The sequence below is a fragment of the Octopus bimaculoides genome, chromosome 7, assembly GCF_046866305.1.
Source record: "Octopus bimaculoides isolate indiv1 chromosome 7, ASM4686630v1, whole genome shotgun sequence".
In the NCBI taxonomy this organism is placed as follows: domain Eukaryota; kingdom Metazoa; phylum Mollusca; class Cephalopoda; order Octopoda; family Octopodidae; genus Octopus; species Octopus bimaculoides.
In genome coordinates this window covers 76,336,237-76,356,543 of record NC_142934.1, presented here as the reverse complement: position 1 = coordinate 76,356,543, position 20,307 = coordinate 76,336,237, and the positions used below count along the sequence as shown (strand labels likewise).

Here is a 20,307-nt window from a genome sequence, read left to right as displayed (position 1 = left end):
CAATATAGCAATACTAGATGACTATGATTTGAGGTTGAAATAAACAGAAAAGCCAAGGAATTTCACTGACTTAATTACTGAATTAATAACATCGCAGCAGTTACGATACACGTCCATGCTTCCATTTATATTTGATGTAATTGGAATGATGCACAAAGCACTTCAGTCAAAACATTCAGAGATTGCAATAATCTCAATATAATAACAATACTAAGGTCTGCAAATATTGTTGAGGGATTCTCATATTGTGTTTGTCAACGTTGAATATTTCTTAGAATGTGTTCTAAAATGTACCTAATTCTTTTTGAGATAAGAAAGAAAACACTTGATGAATTATTGAAATCAATGGTCATAATACTGGTTTTAAATTTTGGTACAAGGCTAGCAATTTTGGGGGAGGGGTTAAGTTGATTACTCGTTTCATATGTCCAAAAGGATGAAAGGCAAAACTGACTTTGGCAGAATTTGAACTCAGAATGTAAAGCTTCAAAGCATTCTGAAGAAATGCAACTAAGCATTTTGTCTGGTACAGTAATGCTTCTGCTAACTCACTGCCTTGGATACTAATACTACTACTACTACTAATAATAATAATAATGGTGACGAGTAGAGAAAAGCTTGTCAGGACAGAAGGCATATGGTTGCCAGTAGTGAAATGATGAAGACAATTCAACCCTAATCCAGCCATAAATACTAGAGGTAGATGGAATTAAACACAACAACATGAACAAAAAGAGTGTACCTGCGGTGAGTGAGAAAAATATTGGCTTCAAAGATGAATACCAGAAGCATAATTTCAGCAATAAAATCACGCGCAGTCACAGCAGTTCGGTATGATCCAGAAGTGGACCAAGGAGGAGCTAAAGGAGATGGCTCCTAACAATGCATGGAGCCAAAGGAGATGGCTCCTAACGATGCATGGGGCCAAAGAAGATGGCTCCTAACGATGCATGGAGCCAAAGGAGATGGCTCCTAATGATGCATGGTGCAAAATGTGGAGGCTAGAGAGAGGCAAGACGTGGTATGAGCAAACCGCAGAGAATGGTGGAGTTGGAGACTAGCAAAATCCTCTGGGATTTCCCAATCCAAATAGATCAGGTGCTATAGCATAATAAACTAGACCTAGTGGTGGTTGATAAGATGTACCACATGTGCTGTATAGTTAATGTTGCATGCCCCTTTGACCCACAAATATCCAAGAAGGAAGGTGAAAAGAGAGATAGAGACAATCCTCTTAAGTACGAAATAGCCCGGATATGGTAAATGAAAAAGGTGAAGATATTGCCAATTATTGTTGGGTCCTTGGGAACAGTATCAGAAGGGATCAAGAGGAATATAAAGAAAATTAGAATTGAGTGCCCAGTAGAACTGTTACAAAAGGTTTGCCTCCTTGGCATGGTCAGAATAATGAGGAAAATATTAGATAGCTGTAAAGAAGGAATAGCATGGTACCATAGGCTGCAGGTAGAAAGCCCACTAAACATACAAGACTCCAGGAGTTCCAACAAAACCTGTGATAAAAAGAAATAATAATAATAAATGCCGTGGTGCAGTACCAGGCACTGGTACTGCACATATGGTTGTGATGCATGTGTCTGGTGTACTCTTATCAGACTGGTAGTCATGATGGGCATATTGGGCTTCGTATATTTGTACTCCAGTGTCACTTTGATGGCATGCACTGCTCTCTCACTTAATAATAATAATAACTATCTTTTCTGCTATAGGCACAAGGCCTAAAATTTTGGCAGAGAGGGCTATTTGATTATATCGACCTCAAGTACTTAATGTACTTTATTGATCCTGATAGGATGAAAGGCAAAGTTGACCTCAGCAGAATTTGAACTCAGAAATGAAGTCCTCAGAAAGGCTGATTCTGCCAGCCCATTGCCTTAACAGTAATAAAAATAATGGTTTCTGATTGAGGTACAAGGCCAGCAATTTTGAGCGAGGTGGTTGGTTGATACCATCAATCCCCATATCAGACAGGCACTTTATTCTATCAACCCTGAAAGGATGGAAGGCAAGGTTAACCATGGCAGGATTTGAAGTCAGATTGTAAAAGTATGCTTCTAAATACTTCCAGGCATTTATATGATACTGGAATAAATCTGCCAAACTAATAATTTCTAAAAAAGGCACAAAGTTACAAATTTTGGGAGAGGTCATAGTGAATTAAAGTGCTTGCCTGCTACTTAGTTTTATTGATGCTAGCAAAATCTGGACTAAGAATATAAGGAAACAACTAAATATTATAAGACATTAGTCTGTCATGCTATGAATCAGCTAATCCATGGCCCTTTATGCTAATAACAATAATTTTTACTAGTTATCGCCAAGCCAACATGGCAGTCCCAAAAATAGGACGAATGCTGCCATGGATTAGCTCCAAGAGGCCATCGCCTCTAGCTAGCTTTGTGACACATGAACCTGTGTCCTTTATAACCTTCGAACAGGGGAGGTCAGCAGCTTCTCCTTGCTGGTTTGGCATCTGCAGACTAGACTAGTTTCAGGGTATTGCCCCTTGTCAATGCAGAGCAGCCGAACCCAGCAGGCGTCACTACTGACCATCTGTAGGATGGTTATTTATCTAATTTCAATGGAATACATCCACTGGTTTTCAGAAATAGAGATATTAATATTTCTAAGTCTCTCTAAAGGCGACTATGGTAGCGGTACTGGAAATTAATAGTTATCACCAAGCCAACATGGCAGTCCCCAAAATAGGACAAATGCTGTCGTGGATTAGCTCCAAGAGGCCATCGCCTCTTACTTTTTGGCTATAAGGGCTTAGGAAGTTTAAGGATGAAATACAAAAGCAGTGGGGGACTCACATCAAGTAATAGAGTGAAATCAATAACATAAAGAACAACAAAACAAGAAAGAACCTTGAAATGGCCGACAACTATATTTGGAGTACTCCACACAAAACTCCAGATTATTTCAAATCTCAAAAGCAAAACTTTTTCCTGGTTCATGCCACAGCCTGAGCTGTCCCATTTAATCACATCAATTTCACCACTCACTCATTTTTCAGAAAATTTACTAGAGACCACACCATCCATTCAACTTTTACTTTCCTCTGCAAACTTCAAGTAGTACTTGGCTTGAGGGTAAGAACTTTGTTCTCTACCCTTTCAAACTACATTCATGACACAACTCCCTTTGCCAATACCCTCAGGCACAAGAAGACATCCACACTCCCTTCCTTGTTTGATAGTCAGATCAGTCCTATATATAATAACAACTGCACAAAAACCTAAATAATAATATTTCTAAACCATATTCTTTTATTCTATTACTTGTTTCAGTCATCTGACTGTAGCCATGCTGGAGCACCGTCTTTAGTCAAACAAATCGACTCCAGGACTTATTCTTTGTAAGCCTAGTACTTATTCTATTGTTCTCTTTTGTCGAATCACTAAGTTTCGGGGACGTAAACACACCATCATCGATTGTGAAGTGATGGTGGGGGACAAACATGGACACACAAACACACATACACATGCGGGCTTCTTTCAGTTTCCATCTACCAAATCCACTCACAAGACCTGAGGCTATAGTAGAAGACACTTGCCCAAGATGCCACACAGTGGGATTGAACCCGGAACCATGTGGTTGGTAAGCAAGCTACTTACCACACAGCCATGCCTGCGTTTGAGATTGCAAATTTTGTGAGAGAGTATAGTCAATTAACTCAACCTCACTACTTAACTATATTTTATTTTATTGACTCTGGAATGAAGAAATGCAAAATTGACCTCAATGAGATTTGAACTCTAAATGAAAATAATAACATAAAAATGTGTTTTTTTTAAATATCTTGGAGCATACCTGATTCAGCCCTCCTGACCTCTGATCTTATAAGACCCTGTGATGGATATTGCTTTTTCTTGCGCATCCGTGAAAAGCTTTTCCGCAATTTGCTTGCTTTATTGACGCTGAATGTTGATATAGATCTCCTCATGTTGGACAGCTGTGGTACTATATTCAAATCTCGTCTCCATACAGATCTTGTACTGTAGACAACAATAACAACAGCAATTACAATAATGATTACAAACAGAAACAAAAGGGATCAAATTTGGGGAGAGAAAGGATATACTCAATTGAAAAGCAAAGTCAACTTCAGTGGGATCTGAAGTCCAATGTAAAGGTATACAGCTTAATACTACAAAATGTTTAATCTGTCACTTTACTAATTATACCTATCCACCAGTAATAATTATAAATTTTAATTTAGACATAAAGCCAGGAATTTTGGGTGAGAGATTAGTTGATTAAATCGACCAGTTAATTTAATCAACTATTCTTCATAAGTACTTTTACTTTACCAACCCCAGAAGGATGAAACGTAAAATTGACCTTGGAACATGCAAAGTATAGAATCAGAGCAAATACTGCAAAGCAGTACAGGTATGGCAAGAATGATTAAATAAAGAACAATGGAAAATAACATACATGCTGGAGTATAAGATCACCTTGTAGTCTTAAAAAATACCCATCAAAATAGGAGAGACAGTGGGGAGTATACTCCAGATGTAAAATGTAAACCTTAAATTTTGTATTGTTAAATATGAATAATGGTTGATGACAGACTAAATTCTACCTTGCTAACTATGCACCAAGTCGTCTTTTACACTGATTGTGTGTATATATATATATATATATGGTAATAGATAAAAGACTTTTTATAAGTTGATAGTTACTGTTGTTGCTTAGCTCCAGGCTAGCTCTGACTGAGCAAAATTATAATCAAAACTATTTTGGACATGACTATCATGATGTTTTTCTTTATCAAAGATAACCATGTCTAACAAGCCGTCTTTTAGCACAACCATTTTGGTGCCACCTATTTGGAGTTGGTGATTCAATGCTGTCATCGGATGTACTAATGTTTCACTTGTTTTCTCTCTCTCTCTCTCTCTCTCTCTCTCTCTCTAACTCTGTTTTGTGTATCTTGTTATGCTTGTATGTATGTGTAATCTTCCTCTCTTTCTAGCAATCTAGCTGTATGAAGTGGTATCAAAAAGTTCCCACGTTAGTTCTGTAGCACACCAACAGATGGCAGCACACGGTTGCATGCACAGCAAAAGCTAGCAGTGACCTTCATGAGGCAGTGTGCAGAGTAAGATCCCTGTTTACTTCGCAAGTTGTGAAATTTGTGTTTATGTGATCATGTGTATGATGTAGTTTGTGATTTTGTCATGGGCAGAAAGAGCCAACATGAAATTTTGTGTTAAACTTGGGAAGTCTGCTACAGAGACATTGAACATGCTTTGGCAAGCTTATGGTGATGAGGTAATGGGTCATACAAAATCTTTTTTTCAAGTGACATGGGCATTTCAAAAGTGAAAGAACATCCCAGGAAAACGATGAGCAATCTGGAAGACCTGCCACGAGTGTCATCCCCAGAAACATGGTATTGTGTATAGAGAATTTGTCTCCAAGGACCAGACCATCAACTGGAAGTTCTACTGTAACATTTTGAAGTGTTTGATGGAGGACATTTGGCAAAAGCAACCAGATCTGTGGAGTGCAAAGAATTGGATTTTGCACAACGACAATGCACCCCAACACTGATTTCTCCTCACTTGTGAGTTTCTTGCCAAAGACAACATGGTATTGCTTCTGCACCCACCTTATTCACCAGATTTAGCACCTACAAACTTCTATCTCTTCCCCAAAATGAAAATGCAGCTCAAAGGTTGCTGTTTTAACACTGTTGTCAAGACCCAGGGCAAATCACAGAAGGCTCTTGACTCACAGAAAACAACTTCCAAACCAGATTCCAAAATGACAGGAATGCTGGAACCTCTGTATTGCTATGCAAGGTGACTATTTCAAAGGCGATGATGTTAAAACTTAAGTAAATAAGGTATTTTTTATTAAACATGAAGCCTTGCAGCCTATGCTCTAATTGATTTAACTAATTCATCACTTCTCTATCAATGTGTCAAACTTCAAAGGCTTTTGAATAATACAGCCTTTGCTTCAATTAATTCTTAAAATAATGAAGAATTTAGTAAAATAGCTTTGTCATTATTAAGTTGGTGTTTGGAACATAAATCAGCATGAAACTTTGATGGGAGATTTTGATTCTGATCACTGTAAAAGCAAGGTTTGTATCACACGACTAAAGGCTAGCCTTAGGCAGTTTGGTATCAAAAGAGTTAATGTGAACCTCAGGCATAATCAACATCAGTATGACATTGTGTGCAACTAGTCAAATCATTTTAGTCAAATCATTTAGTCAAATCATTCAGTCAAACCTGATAAGCTGCAACACAATTTCCATAACAAGGCATGTATTGATGTCCAGCAATATAGTAAAAGACGGCTTTTCTTTTTACTTGTTTCACACATTGGATGGCAGCCACTGCCTTGAAGGGTTTTAGTTAAACCATAACCACTACTTATTTTTAAGCTTGTTACTTATTCTATCAGTCATATTTACCAAACTGCTGTTGTAAATAAGCCAACACCAGTTGTCAAGCAATGGTGGAGAACAAACACAAGTCACACACATATATTTGAAGGATTTCCACAGTTTCCATCTACCAAATTCATTCACAAAGCATTGGTCGGCCTGGGGCTATAGTAGAAGAAACTTACTGATGATGCTACACAGTAGGATTGAACCTGAAACCACATGGTTGCAAAGCAAGTTCCTTCACCACCTACCCAGCCATGCTTGTGTCCTCTTTGTATGGTAGTGCTATTGTCAGTAGCTAAGCAATAGTGGTTTTGTCTCTGATATCTGCTAATAATGGTTCTTGTGGAGCCAGGGTCCTAGCATGTTTTAATATAGTTGCCCAAGATCAACACCTATGAGGTTCCACTGTATCTTCCTGTCTCACGAGTTACTGTCCATTGATATAACACAATACATAGCATTGTTCTCGACACATGGATAATAAAGAAAAAAGAGCAGACAACTAAAAGACAGTTACCTGTATGGAAAATTGTGTAGATGTAGTGGGTGTCAGGTAGCTATGGTGCATACAAGTTAACATGTGAACAACCCTTTAGTTTAGTCATTCTTAAGTGAAAGTCACTCTCCTTCAGTGTTTCTCATAAAGGACGTGATTAATAAAATCAAGATGGTTTTACACTTTTTCAGTTTGTTTGAGACCATGGTGAAGGAAGAACTGCATGGATGCAAACTATTTTGTCTTTCCATCAATAAAGAGTGGGGTGAGGGTGTGGAATTTCATCACTATTTTGTCGGGGGTGGTGGCTGGTATTTGACAGTTTAAGAACTATTTCTCAAGTTAATCCATCTTTGCATCTTGCACCTCTCAAAAATACTATTAAAAATATTATTAGGAAGGATTTTTAACATTGATACAAGATAATGTTCCAGCATTGCCTTAGCCCTTGTGATTAAAACAATCTAAATATTTCCTTTTTTTTTTTTTCCATACATTTTCCCGCCACCACTTTTTGAGAGGGGGAAGTGTGTTGATCCCAAAACTTATATCACACGAAATGGCATAAACAAACATTAGTAATGCTTTCTTGACACAAGACCACATAAGTTGGGAGATGGGTATAGTACTTGATTAGTATTATAATTATAATCTCATAAGGATTAAAAGACAAAGTTAACAAATTTAATGGGATTTGAATCTAGAACAGTGTTTCTCAACCATTTTTTACCTATGGACCCATTTGATTCCTGTTTCATTCGAACTGACCCTCAAAAACATTTGATGCTTTAAAAAAATCACACATTTTTATAATTAAATATTATTAGGAATTGTATTTAAAAAATTGATAACATATTTAGTGTATTGTAGAAGTATATAACAAATTAATTGCACATAAATTTTAACGACAAAATCTTATATGGCCCCTCAAGGGCCACGTGGACCCCAGTTGAGAACCACTTATCTAGAATAACAATAATAATAACAATGTCAATACCTCATAGATATTTGGCGTTGAATGGATTCTCCCAAACAGTCGGTATTTTGAGAACGGAGGTGGTAAGTTTCCATATAAAAATACGTTTCCTCAAATAATTCTTCAGCATCCAAAGCTATCCGTTCAATTGGAGAAGTAAAATCAGTTGGCATAACAGTATCCTGTTTAAGATCTAGAACCATTTTATATCGACTAGGAATTTCAATACACACTTGATTTGAAAATGCCGATTCTGTTTGGTTATCTTGAGTGTTAGACACAACCACAACTGAGTCTCGAACAAAATTTTCTAAAGTTAGCACTGTGTTTGCATTTACTGTCGGGTAGAAATCCCCGGCTTCTACATCCAGTGGTAATTTTGGCCGACGGTAGAATAATTCGGACACGAACCATCTTTCTCTATCTTCGTTAGCAATCATTTCAATTAAATCAATTTCTAAATCCACAGGTATCTTCAGTTTCTCGTATTTTCCACGAGAATTTAGTTTCTCACATCTTAACACTTTACATTCCATTTTGTAATCGCCACCTCCGAATTTATAGACAACGGTCTGGAAGTTTGGAATTCGGATGATATCACCTTTATTCAAACTAATTGGTTTCGGAAAGTCAGTGGCCACATCTTCCAATACCTGCAGTTCACAGCCAGCCTTGCAAATACTTAATTCAGAGACATTCCGAAATCTCCGTGGTAATGCAGAGAAACTTTTATAAAGATTAGGTCCAATTATGAAGAATCTGTCTTCCGTTCGCGCAAGAATTTTATCGATATGTTCCACTCTTCGAAGAACTATTTGTGACTTTGGTTTAAGATAAGCGACGAATTCAGAAGGAAGGTCGGGGTAAGATACAATTTGGGCTAGAACTGGGAAGAAAATTAATGGTCGAGTATATTCCGATGCCACTTCCCATAATGTACGACGAGCTTTGTAATTTTTGGGATGTTCATAATCTGGAACGGATATACATTTAACAAGCATGTCAGAGCTAAGAGGAATGAGCCACCTTACGTCTGATTCGCCATTCTGTGTGGGATCAGCGTCAACACTATCAGTAGGGTCACTAGTGTGATAAACCTGGACAAACATCTCAGGAATGTCCATATAAATAATATTCCTTCCAGATAATTTCGCAGAACGAAAACTATTCCGTTGATTAGAGAATTGTGATTCAGACATGTCGATCGAATCGTCGTTGAAAAATGGGTCGTCTGTGAATACTTTTGAGGGGGAATCAACTCCCACACGTATGATGCTGTCTTGGTAATCACTGTGATCAACCATTTCATCAGCTTGCCAAAGATACCTGGGCATGCGATTCGCTTCCAGAAGTTGTTCCACAGTGTAAGTGGTATTCGAATCAACGACGTAAGAAAAATCACCCTTACATGACCATGGAAGTTCCATAATACGACCGTCTTGGTGTTGGCATTGTAAATATTTCCCGAAATATCCATCGCGAACGATTTTCAGAAACTTGAATGTATCTCCAGCCTCAAAATTATTTTTCTGTATTTCTCCAATGAAACTCTGTTGCGAGAAGCACGACGAACAGTTCGCTTTAAATAATGGCGGTGATACCTTCATTAAATCATTTATCGTCTCGTAGATCGCGTCCGGCTCCTGTTCGTCATGTGGAGGTGAAAGAACAACGTACCGTGCTGGATAGTCTATAGGTACTTCAATTGTGTCGTGATCCGTGACCGGAGTCTTGGCCGACGGATCATAGTGCGTGTCCCACTCGCAGTCATCGTCTGCCTTACAAGGTGTCAACAACACTCTGGGGATAACAGTTTTATACAAACGCAGCCACTGACCTTCTTCGACAGCAGGAGTCGTCTGGCAGTTACCTGGCGACACAACAAGTACAGTTTGTGGAAGATCAAAATTGTCCAGGAAACTTTTCAGTGTAAACAGCTCGTTGTCTTGTAACGACTCCTCCGAGTCCGCCATTTTTCTTGTATTCACTTATTTAATCAAGTTTTTTTTTTCGTTCTCTTTTTTTAGGTGTTTTTGTTCACCTGCCGTACCTGACGTTAGAGCTGACTGACAGAACAACTCTCGCTATGGATGGCCGCTACGGCAATAATCAACAAGTGTTAGCCTTATTTTCACAGGTGTATTGTGTTTGTCAGCCGGCAAACCTACTCGTCAGCCTATTTCTCTACCCTGTATAACTATCTATCTACCTGACGAACTATTAGCCAGGTTGACTTGCGACAGCAGTGGCCTAGAGAATTTTTACAACCAAACCCCATATAGCAATCACATCCTTACATTTTCATTATCTGTATGTATAAGAAATATATTTTTATATATTCCCGCCTATGACAAACACGGATACACACACCCACACATGCATACGTACATGCATATTTACACATGTCATATACATACAGAAATAAGGTTAAACATACACATACCTATGTATAATAATATCATCTATATGTATACACACGAATATATCCATCCATACTTATATACATACATACGGGCATACCTACGCACCTTTACACGTGTGCGCACGCATGTATGTAAAGGTATATATAGTCAAGCTTTCTGCATTTGAGTTCAAATCCCTCCTAGAACATTTATGCTTTTCATCTTTTCAAAGTTCATGAATCATGTCAATCCAAAGTGATGGATTCATGAAATGTATGTGCTTTGACATTTCATCAACTCACCCACCACCTTGGACTCATGCATGATTTATGAACTCTGAAAGGATGAAAGGCATAAATGTCCTAGGAGGGATTTGAACTCAAATGCAGAAAGTGTGGCTGTGTGGTAAGAAGCTTGCTTCCCAACTGCATAGTTCCAGGTTCAGTCCCACTGCATGGCACTTTGGGCAAGTATCTTCTAATATAGCCTTGGGCCAACCAAAGCTTTGTGAGTGGATTTAGTAGATGGAAACTGAATCAAGCCTGTTGTGTGTGTGTGTATATAAATATATATATATATATATCATCATCATCATTTAACGTCCACTTTCCATGCTAGCATGGGTTGGACGATTTGACTGAGGATTGGCAAACCAGATGGCTGCACTAGGCTCTAATCTGATCTGGCAAAGTTTCTACAGCTGGATGCCCTTCCTAAGGTCAACCACTCTGAGAGTGTAGTGGGTGCTTTTATGTGCCACCGGCATGAGGGCCAGTTAGGCAATGACCACGCTCGAATGCTTTTTCACATGCCACCGGCACAAGTGGCAGTAAGGCAACGCTGGTAACGATCACGCTCAAATGGTACTATTTACGTGCCACTGGCACAGAAGCCAGACAGCTGCTCTGGCAATGATCACACTCTGACGGTGCTCTTAGCGCTCCACTGGCACAGGTGCCAGTCATCGAATTTGGTTCAATCACGATTTCGATTTCACTTGGCTCAACAGGTCTTTGCAAGCAGAGTTTAGTGTCCAATGAAGGAAAAGTATGCATAAGTGGACTGGCTACACCCCTGGCAGAGGCCTCGGATTATGGTCTCACTTGGCTTGCCTGGTCTTCTCACGCACTGCATATTTCTGCCTCGGTGAGGCCTAACATTTGAAGGTCGTGCCTCACCACCTCAACCCAGGTTTTCCTGGGCCTACCTCTTCCACAGGTTCCCTCCACTGCTAGGGTGTGACACTTTTTCACACAGCTATCTTCATCCATTCTCACCACATGACCATACCAGCACAATTGTCTCTCTTGCAGACCACAACTGATGCTTCTTAGGTCCAACTTTTCTCTCAAGGTACTTACACTCTGTCGAGTATGCACACTGACATTACACATCCAGCGGAGCATACTGGCTTCATTCCTTGCAAGCTTATGCATGTCCTCAGCAGGTGTGGGAGCAGCAAACATAAGGGCTGCCCTGGGTGGTGCATACTCTAGCTATGCCACTACCACCAACACTGCCTAAGAATGATACTTTATTTATCAACACTAAAATGATAAATGGCAATGTTGGTCTAGACAAGATTTGAACTCAGATTGCAAAGGTCTGGGACACTGCTAGGTATTCTGTCCAAAACTCTGACAACTTTGCCAATTTTATGGCACAAAGCCATTTTCCCCAATACTTCTCCCCATTCAGTTGAAGGGTCTTGTCTTGCAAGTTACTTGGTGATCTCACTGGTGCCACATAAAAACACCCAGCATACTCTGGTGTTAGGAAGGGCAGTAGAGCTAGGTGTATACAGTAGAGCTAGGTGTATACAGTAGAGCTAGGTGCATACAGTAGAGCTAGGTGCAGCCTTCTGGTTTGCCAGCTTCTGTCAAATCATTAAATCTATGCCAGTATGGGAAATGGACTTTACATGATAATGATATGTACACACATGTATGTATGCATATATATATATGTATCTATGTATGTATGTGTTTATGGATATGAAATAACTAAAACAAAAGCAAGGATTGTGATAAAAGAAAAGGCAACTCCTGTTTTTAGGCCCAAACGGAATGTGCCATTTGCCGTGTTAGACCGCGTGAATAAAGAGCTAGAAAGTCTAGACAAAATTGAAAATGCTGGTCATTCAAACTGGACAGCACTGACGGTTTATGTAAAAGAAAAAAATAATAAACTAAGTGTGTACAGATCCACATGTTTATGGTCAGAAAAATGCCAGAAGGGATCTGAGGAGTTAAAATGCGTTTTAACTTCAGACATATCACTTTACACACTTCGATCTAAAGTTGGAGATGATACTGGCAACAGATGCTAGTGAGTACAGGGTAGGTGTCATTCTCCTACACAAATGTAAAGATGGCCATAGCTCATGCATTGTGGATGCTATTGACAGCAGAAAACAGTACTGAGAAGAAGGTGAAATTACAAAGTACATAGGAAAAATGATGTACAGGGTAAAAAGCAGAAAAGTTATTGAAAAAAGCAGAAACCAATTGAAGAAGTGATTCATAGAAAATGAACCAGACAGATTGGAAGAACCTATGGAATGGTTGTATGACACATTCCAGGTACCAACACCATTACAGGTTGTTGAACCCACGTGTACAAGTGGAAGAAAAAGGAAAACCACAGAGTTCCTACAAATAAACATCAAAAAGAAAAAATATTCAGTTGAGGAAAGAATACTAAAAAGGAGGAGGGGTGAATAAAGTAAAATAAAATTACTTACTTCACAAAGAAAAAAAAAACTAAAAGGGAAGATGTTGTAGTGAAAAATTGGTACACCCCTCCCCACATGACAAGTCAATTGTGTGGCAGTCCAAGTCAGTCAGTAGTGGACATAAAAGTAGTAACATACAAGTGGACAAGGAAACACATTATAACAAGATTACATAATCACCATTGACTAGAAATATCAATTTTATAGTGCTTTCGTAATTGTAACATACATATATACATACATACATACATATATATATATATATATATATATATATATATGTATATATATATATATATATATATATATATATATATATATATATATATATATATATATATATATATATATATATATATATATATATAAATGGACTCTACCTCATAATATAACCTATTTACAACCAGCGTAACTAGGTTACTGATACAGGTGTTCTAGGTCATTAACATATGAAAGCTTGACAAATGAAGGTCATTACCAGTCATACAAAGCAACACCATTGACAGAATGCAATAAGTTGATCATTCAATCTCTAGGTTGGGATTCCTTTAATTTTTTTCGGCAGTAGCAGTAGCAGCAGCAAACAACAGCAACAGTGGTTGCTGCTTTCAAGTTTGTTATAGTTCTTGACTAACTTGCCATGGTTTAGGTAATAACTGTAGGAATTCAATGAATTTATAATTTTGTCTGTGTCATTGATGACTGATCACTTAATATAACTGTGAATGCTTTATCACTTCGACAATTATTTTATTCTCTCCTCTTATACTGGATATTTTTATATTCAGTTTACTTGAGAGGCGAAGAGTTTTTGTGTCCATTTTCAGTGGAATGAATCTCCTAATGATTGAATATTAGGAAGAAATAATGAAAATCACATTTCATGAATTTCCTTCAGACTGTAATTATTTCCAAATGCCCATTTCATAAAATGTTTAATTAATAAGTCACAGGTTATGCCATGCTGATGATTTATAAGAAGAATGAAATAGTGTTTACATAATAACCATTGACTAGAAATTCTAAGAACTTTGTAATAGGTAAACAAAAACAAAAATTAAATATGCGAAACTTATGCATCTTTTTCCTTACAATTCATTAATTTCAATTTCAAATTTCTAATCCAGCTTTAAATTATTTCAAGGGAGATAATCATATGGAGACATGATTATCTCATTTGTAATAGCTGTGACTATTAGAAGGACCACATAAGTAAAATAGAAATGTAATATCAAAAGTATTGTATATCATTAGTACACATTACAGGATGGGCAGCACATTTAATTGGAGCTGAATTTTTTTATTTGAAAATTTTATAACATTGAATGTCTTGTTGATTATCCAAAAAGAACATATTAAAATTGTGGAGGAAGACATAGATTATATAAGAAGGCTATGATAGCCTTGCATCCTTGTATTATTGCAAAACTGAAATTAATATTTTAGACATTAAATATTTGCATTATAGTTAGTATCAAAGTTTTAAAAGCAAAATAGATAAATAAATAAACAAATAAATAAAAATATTTTTCTTAAGGATAATCAATTCTGTTTCCCATGTACAATTCCATAATATTGGATGCATTGCTAATTATTTGAAAAGAATGTATTAATTTTGGGAATTAAGGACAGACTATGTACGAGCGCTATGATAGCCACTGAAATATTGTAAAACTTAAATTAATGTAATCAAATGATAATGACATGATATATAGGGACAATTAGAATTATATGGGAAATATTCTGCACCCTGAGTGATTATTAATAACTGTGGCTGTATGTAATATTAAGCAATCATCATCATCGAAGTTGTTTTTTAATGTCCACTTTTCCAATTTTCAATGAGTCAAATGGAGTTTATTGAGACATATTTTATACATCTGCATGTCCATCCTGTTGCTAACTCCCACCTGTTTCTAAGCAAGTTCATATTTCTCTGCAGCTAGACATGTTTCTGCAGAGTATTGAAAATGAATGACTTTCAATTACAACAATTATGCATTGTCGAAACAAGCAGACTCAATATAACTACACTCATGCATACATACATACATACATACATACATGCATACATACATACATACATACATACATACATACATACATATATACAAGCATGAAATTTCAATGAAGTAATCTTGGATCTAGGTTAGAAACTGGATTTTTCTCTATTGGCAAGAAATCTTGAAATAAACTGAATAATGACATACATACATATATACGTGGAGGTGCAATGGCCCAGTGGTTAGGGCAGCAGTATCGCGGTCATAGGATCGTGGTTTCGATTCCCAGTAAAGTACTGTTGCTGAATATGTCTCGTGAGATTTGGAAATAGTAATTTTCTAATTTATAGATCAATGACTAGTTGTCATTTTGTAAACTATATATTTCGAATGGGAATTTGGCAGTGCCACCTCTAGCCGAACAATTATTCTGTGCTGATGAAAGAAAATAACCCGGAAATAGCGATACACAGATATTGTTTTGAGCTGAGTAGGGGTGCTAGATTCCCTTGTTTGAAAATATAAGGACACAGATCGTGTCGTATAGCCAACTGGAGATGATGTTTTCTGGGGCTAAATTACAGCAAATTTAACTCTTCACCTCTCAGAGGTGGAAAGTTTTTATGGTCAATGGTCAAAAGGTCATTAGAGAATAAAAGGTCCAGCGATAGTGAGGATGGGTTATCCTCCCTAGACCAGCTGTTTGGAGATGGAGAATAAGGGATCTATCCTTTAGCCCGCTGATGGATCGTAAGGACTCTTCCTGTCTTAGCTAGCAAATGGGGAATTCTATGTTTGCAGCAGGTAGTACTTGAAATGGATGCTTGGTGTGAAGATTTCTTGGCAAGTATTCAGCGATCCAGGTCTCCAAGTCTCAGGGAGTTTTTAAGTATCCTAGCTTACTCAGCTATGCAGAGCTTGCAGTATCTGCTCCAACCATTCTAAGATCTTCCACTTAAAATTGTATGGAGTCCCTTGATCTTTGAGGTGCCACACATGGCTGGCCAGGGATGTGATGAATCATCTTTCTGAGACCATGAAAGAGGACCTGTGACTGTACAAGCATCACTTGAATGCTGTACTGGCTAATCCAATGTATTTCCAGGCTTGGGTGTTGATAGGTTCACGTTACTGGTGTGTCTCTGATTGGCTCCAGGCCTGGGAATGTTGTTGTTGCCACTGGTGTTGTTGGGGCCTACCATCAGTGCTGCTATCATTATGATGTGTGAGTCTGGCAATATGGCTGTGGCTGCAGTCACTGTGGTTGTTATTGTTGTAGTCGTCCCTGGTCATAAGGATTGGTACTATTGTTGCCAGTGATGTGGATACTGTCAATGGTAATGTTGAGTGTGGAGTCGGTAGATTCCCTGGTGTAATGGTGTTGGCATTTTCTCTGGCTGTAATGCTTGCACTGGGGCCATATGTGTCAGTGCTGGTGTTTCTGCTGCTGTCATGGCCTCTGATATTGTTGGATGATCTGTTGCTGCTATTACTGTGGTTGCATCACTTGGGTGTCACCACAGCTTCATAGATGACTTCCTTGGCCTTGCATTGGCCTCCCACTGGACAGTCATTATACACTCTGCAAGAGCAACCAACCTCTTCCCATATTTTATATATATTTTATTATAATTATATATATGTATATATATACACACACACACACAGTGGGCTTCTTTCAGTTTCTGCTGATTAAATCCACTCACAAGGCTTTGTTCACCCTGGGGCTACTTACCCGAAGAGCCATGAAGTGGGACTATACCTGAAACCATATAGTTGGGAAGCCAGCTTCTTAAACATGGAGACACACCTATGTGTATAAAATTAGATCAGTTCAAATTTTTTTTTCTTGCTCGACAAGAAATTTTGTTTCTGTAGCATAATGTTATTTCATTTTGCTTTATAAAGAAGAAATAAAAAGGTAAAAAAAAAAAACAGGTCATTCAAACATTCCTCCTACATAATGTTTGGTGACATCAAATGTTTGCAAAACTCATGTCAATGTTACACCTTACCTTTCTGTTCATGGTGTGTTAAATCCATCATTCATTGAAACTTCTATCTCCTTAAACTTCCACCTTTTCTCTTGTCCATTACATAACTACCATTACCTCAATGTCGTTATTGTTTACAATATTACAATGATTTTCTAGAAATTTTTGTGGTAAGCAAAATTTGAGCATTCATTTCCTTTCTCTTTTTCTTTTTTTGTATTTTTTTCCTTTGTATTTTCACATTCTTATATTATGTCTGGATTTCAGAATATTTAATGGATTACTATTGTTATTTCCTATCCTAGCAAGATGTAACACAAATTTCTTGAATAGCCAACAGCTTGCATTAAAAACTTCTATTTCTCAAACAAACAAAGGTACCTTTATATGATTACTGAACTAGCTAGAAATAGAGATTAAATCTCTTTCAAATCACACCTCACTTGCTTTATAAAGTAAGGATATATGTTCTGTAGTACAAGATACATTATATAAGAACAAAGACTTAGTTGATCACTGAAATGCTATGTAAAATAGGCATACTTGATTACAAGCGATCAAGGGCAGAAGAAGAAGAAGAAAAAGAAGAAAAAGAAGAAGAAGAAGAAGAAGAAGAAGAAGAAGAAGAAGAAGAAGAAGAAGAAGAAGAACAGCTACTACTACTACTACTACTACTACTACTACTAAAGTCAATATTGAGGAAAGTCTGCCTGGTCATCTGATGTGCCAGTAATAACAACCAGATCTCTCTTTAATTGTACCCTACAAGAGAAAGATGGACACAATGTAGTCCAGGGGTGGGGAAACTTCTTAGTGCAGCAGGCAAAAATTTCCAAAGAGAAAGGTCCACGGATGGATCACAAGTTCTAACTCTTATATCTGTGTAAATTTTGTATATATCTATACATAATTTGATATACATTAATAAAGATAAGTTTAACACATCAAATTAATGTGTAACATCTTCATTAATGCTGCCACTGAATTTAGGACGTTTATATTACTTATGAGGTATTCTATATTTTCCAGCTAGAGTGGAGTTGGGTCTCAAGGTGGGGGTTAACCTCCAGTTTCTGACCCGGGCAAAAAAAAAAGTGTAATAGGTGTAAAACAACATGTAGTAAATGAATATGGAAAAAAAAATGCATGCTGGCGAATGGGGAGTGGAGAGACGACTCAGTAAATTCACATCGGGAATGTTCCAAGTCCTCTCACCACTTCCCCATTCATTGGCACAATTTCTTTTCTTCATATTCATTTACAACAGATCATTTTACACCTAGTACACTATTTTTTTCCTAATTTTTGTGACGGGGGATGGGTGGGGTGCAAACTCGGATAATTTACATGATCCAGTAATATGACTTCGACACCCTGCCACCAAAAAAAAAAAAAAGAAGAAAAAGTGCAATAGGTGTAAAATAATGTGTACTAAACGATTATGAGGTGGGGAGAGGACCAAGAAAATTCGCATGATCCGATTTTTTCCCTCAAGAAAATGGATATTCTTTCCAACCACACAGTTCTGAGTTCAGTCCCACTGCATAGCACTTTGGACAAGTGTCTTCAACTATAGCCTCAGGCTGACCAATGCATCCTGGAGGGCAAAGGCAGCATTTCAGAGGGAAAACTATCTATGCTATAAATGAAGATGAAAACACAAATTTGGGCACAAAATTTTTTCGATTCTGTTTTCTGCATAATGGTATTAACAGAAACAATTGCCACAATATGTGTTTTATAGTGAAGACAAAATTTACATTTGCTGGCAATTACCAGACGATTTTCTGTTTGAGTCTAACCATTTTAAGTCGAAAAATTGAAAAATTTACTATATTTTGTGTATACGAGCATGTCAGCCTGTGGGTGAAATAAAATGGGCTTGCAGGCACAATTGCGTCCGCAGGCTAGGGTTTCCCCATCCTTACTCTAAATGGATTGGATGGTTACAACTGAGTTGTCTTCAACAGGTTTACTTGATTAGAGTTGAAATGAAAGTAAACAACAACTATTTGGTCGGATGGTGATGAGGGCTAAAAATCAATTTTGATTTATAAATTTATGTATATGGACAGGTGAAAGAATAGAGGCCAGAATAACATAGACTACTTCTTCTCAGAGGTAAAAATTGGTTTGCATAGAGCCAGGGATTGATAAAGACCCATAGATGACCTAAGCAATTAATAGATTTTGGTACCCCAGGTGTGGCTGTATGGTAAGAAGTTTGCTTCCCAGCAACATGGTCCCAGGTCCAGTCCTTGGGCAGGTGTCTTCTACTATAGCCTCAGGCTGACCAAAGCCTTGTAAGAGGATTTGGTAGATGGAAACTGAAAGAAGCCCATTGTATACATATATAAAAAATAATAAAGGTGGCCAGTATATATATACATATATATATATACGTACATACATACATACACACACACACACACACACATATCTGTGTGTGTGCCTTTGTGTCTGTTTGTAACCCCATCACCACTTGACAACCAGTGTTGGTGTGTTTACATCCCTATAACTTAGCTGTTTGGCAAAAAGAGACCAATAGAATAAGTACTAGGCTTTAAAAAAATTTTTCACATTCTCTATTTACAATTCCAGCATACATGGCAAAATCTTCCATTTCTTTTTTATTTCAAATTCAAACACTCCCATCGAATATTAAATAGTGAACTTCTTTCACTGAATATTTTAGATAATAGCTTAATTGTTTTCTCGAAACAAATTTCGGATGGATTTCTCAGCAAGATGTAATTACAAAACATTTCTTGTTCTGCTGGTGATAATTTCCTTAAAAGAAGACATACCTTCTTTTCATCCATTCAGCTTTTACACTCTTCCTTGGAAATTCCTTCATACCTTATGGAGTATGCAGAAAACATAATCCCTTATGGATTATATGTGAAATTTTCAATTGAATTAGCAACTGTGTCTGCTGAAAATGAACCTGAAGTGTTTTTTGACTGCAACAATAATTCCAACAAATGTTGATTTTGTTGTTGTCGTTGTACCTGTTCTTGCTGTTTCTGTTGTTGTTGCTGTTACAACTGAACCATGGACACTAATAGGTCTTCCATGCTAAGAATGTCCACTGTGAGCTTTGAATGTCTTGTCACTACTGTTGTGCCGTGTCGACGTTGTTATGTCCTTTGAACTCACTGTGTATGCCACTTTATAATGTGGACTTATAACAATACAAATTTAGATCAGAAACAGTACAGAACAAACAATATCTCTTCTCAACGACTTCTAGGACTGTCTTCACA

General features: G+C 37.4%; 1 protein-coding gene across 4 annotated transcripts in view; it reads right to left on the bottom strand.

Moving 5' to 3' along the window:
* Positions 1–10,499, bottom strand: part of LOC106878152 (uncharacterized) — a 44,447-nt gene extending 33,948 nt beyond the window's left edge. For 3 of the 4 annotated variants that reach the window (XR_016242668.1, XR_001410469.3, XM_014927286.3), the window contains exons 1-2: positions 7,930–10,487; positions 3,835–4,019 (exon numbers count right to left, since the gene is read on the bottom strand). Coding sequence is in view for 2 of the 4 variants with exons in the window: in XM_014927286.3 (XP_014782772.1) it covers positions 3,835–4,019; positions 7,930–9,881 (2,137 nt within the window). In the remaining 2 variants the exon portion in view is untranslated. Of the gene's footprint in view, positions 1–3,834; positions 4,020–7,929 lie in introns of all 4 variants that reach the window. The other variant, XM_014927288.3, reaches the window with a different exon arrangement.
* Between the last annotated feature and the right edge of the window lie 9,808 nt (positions 10,500–20,307).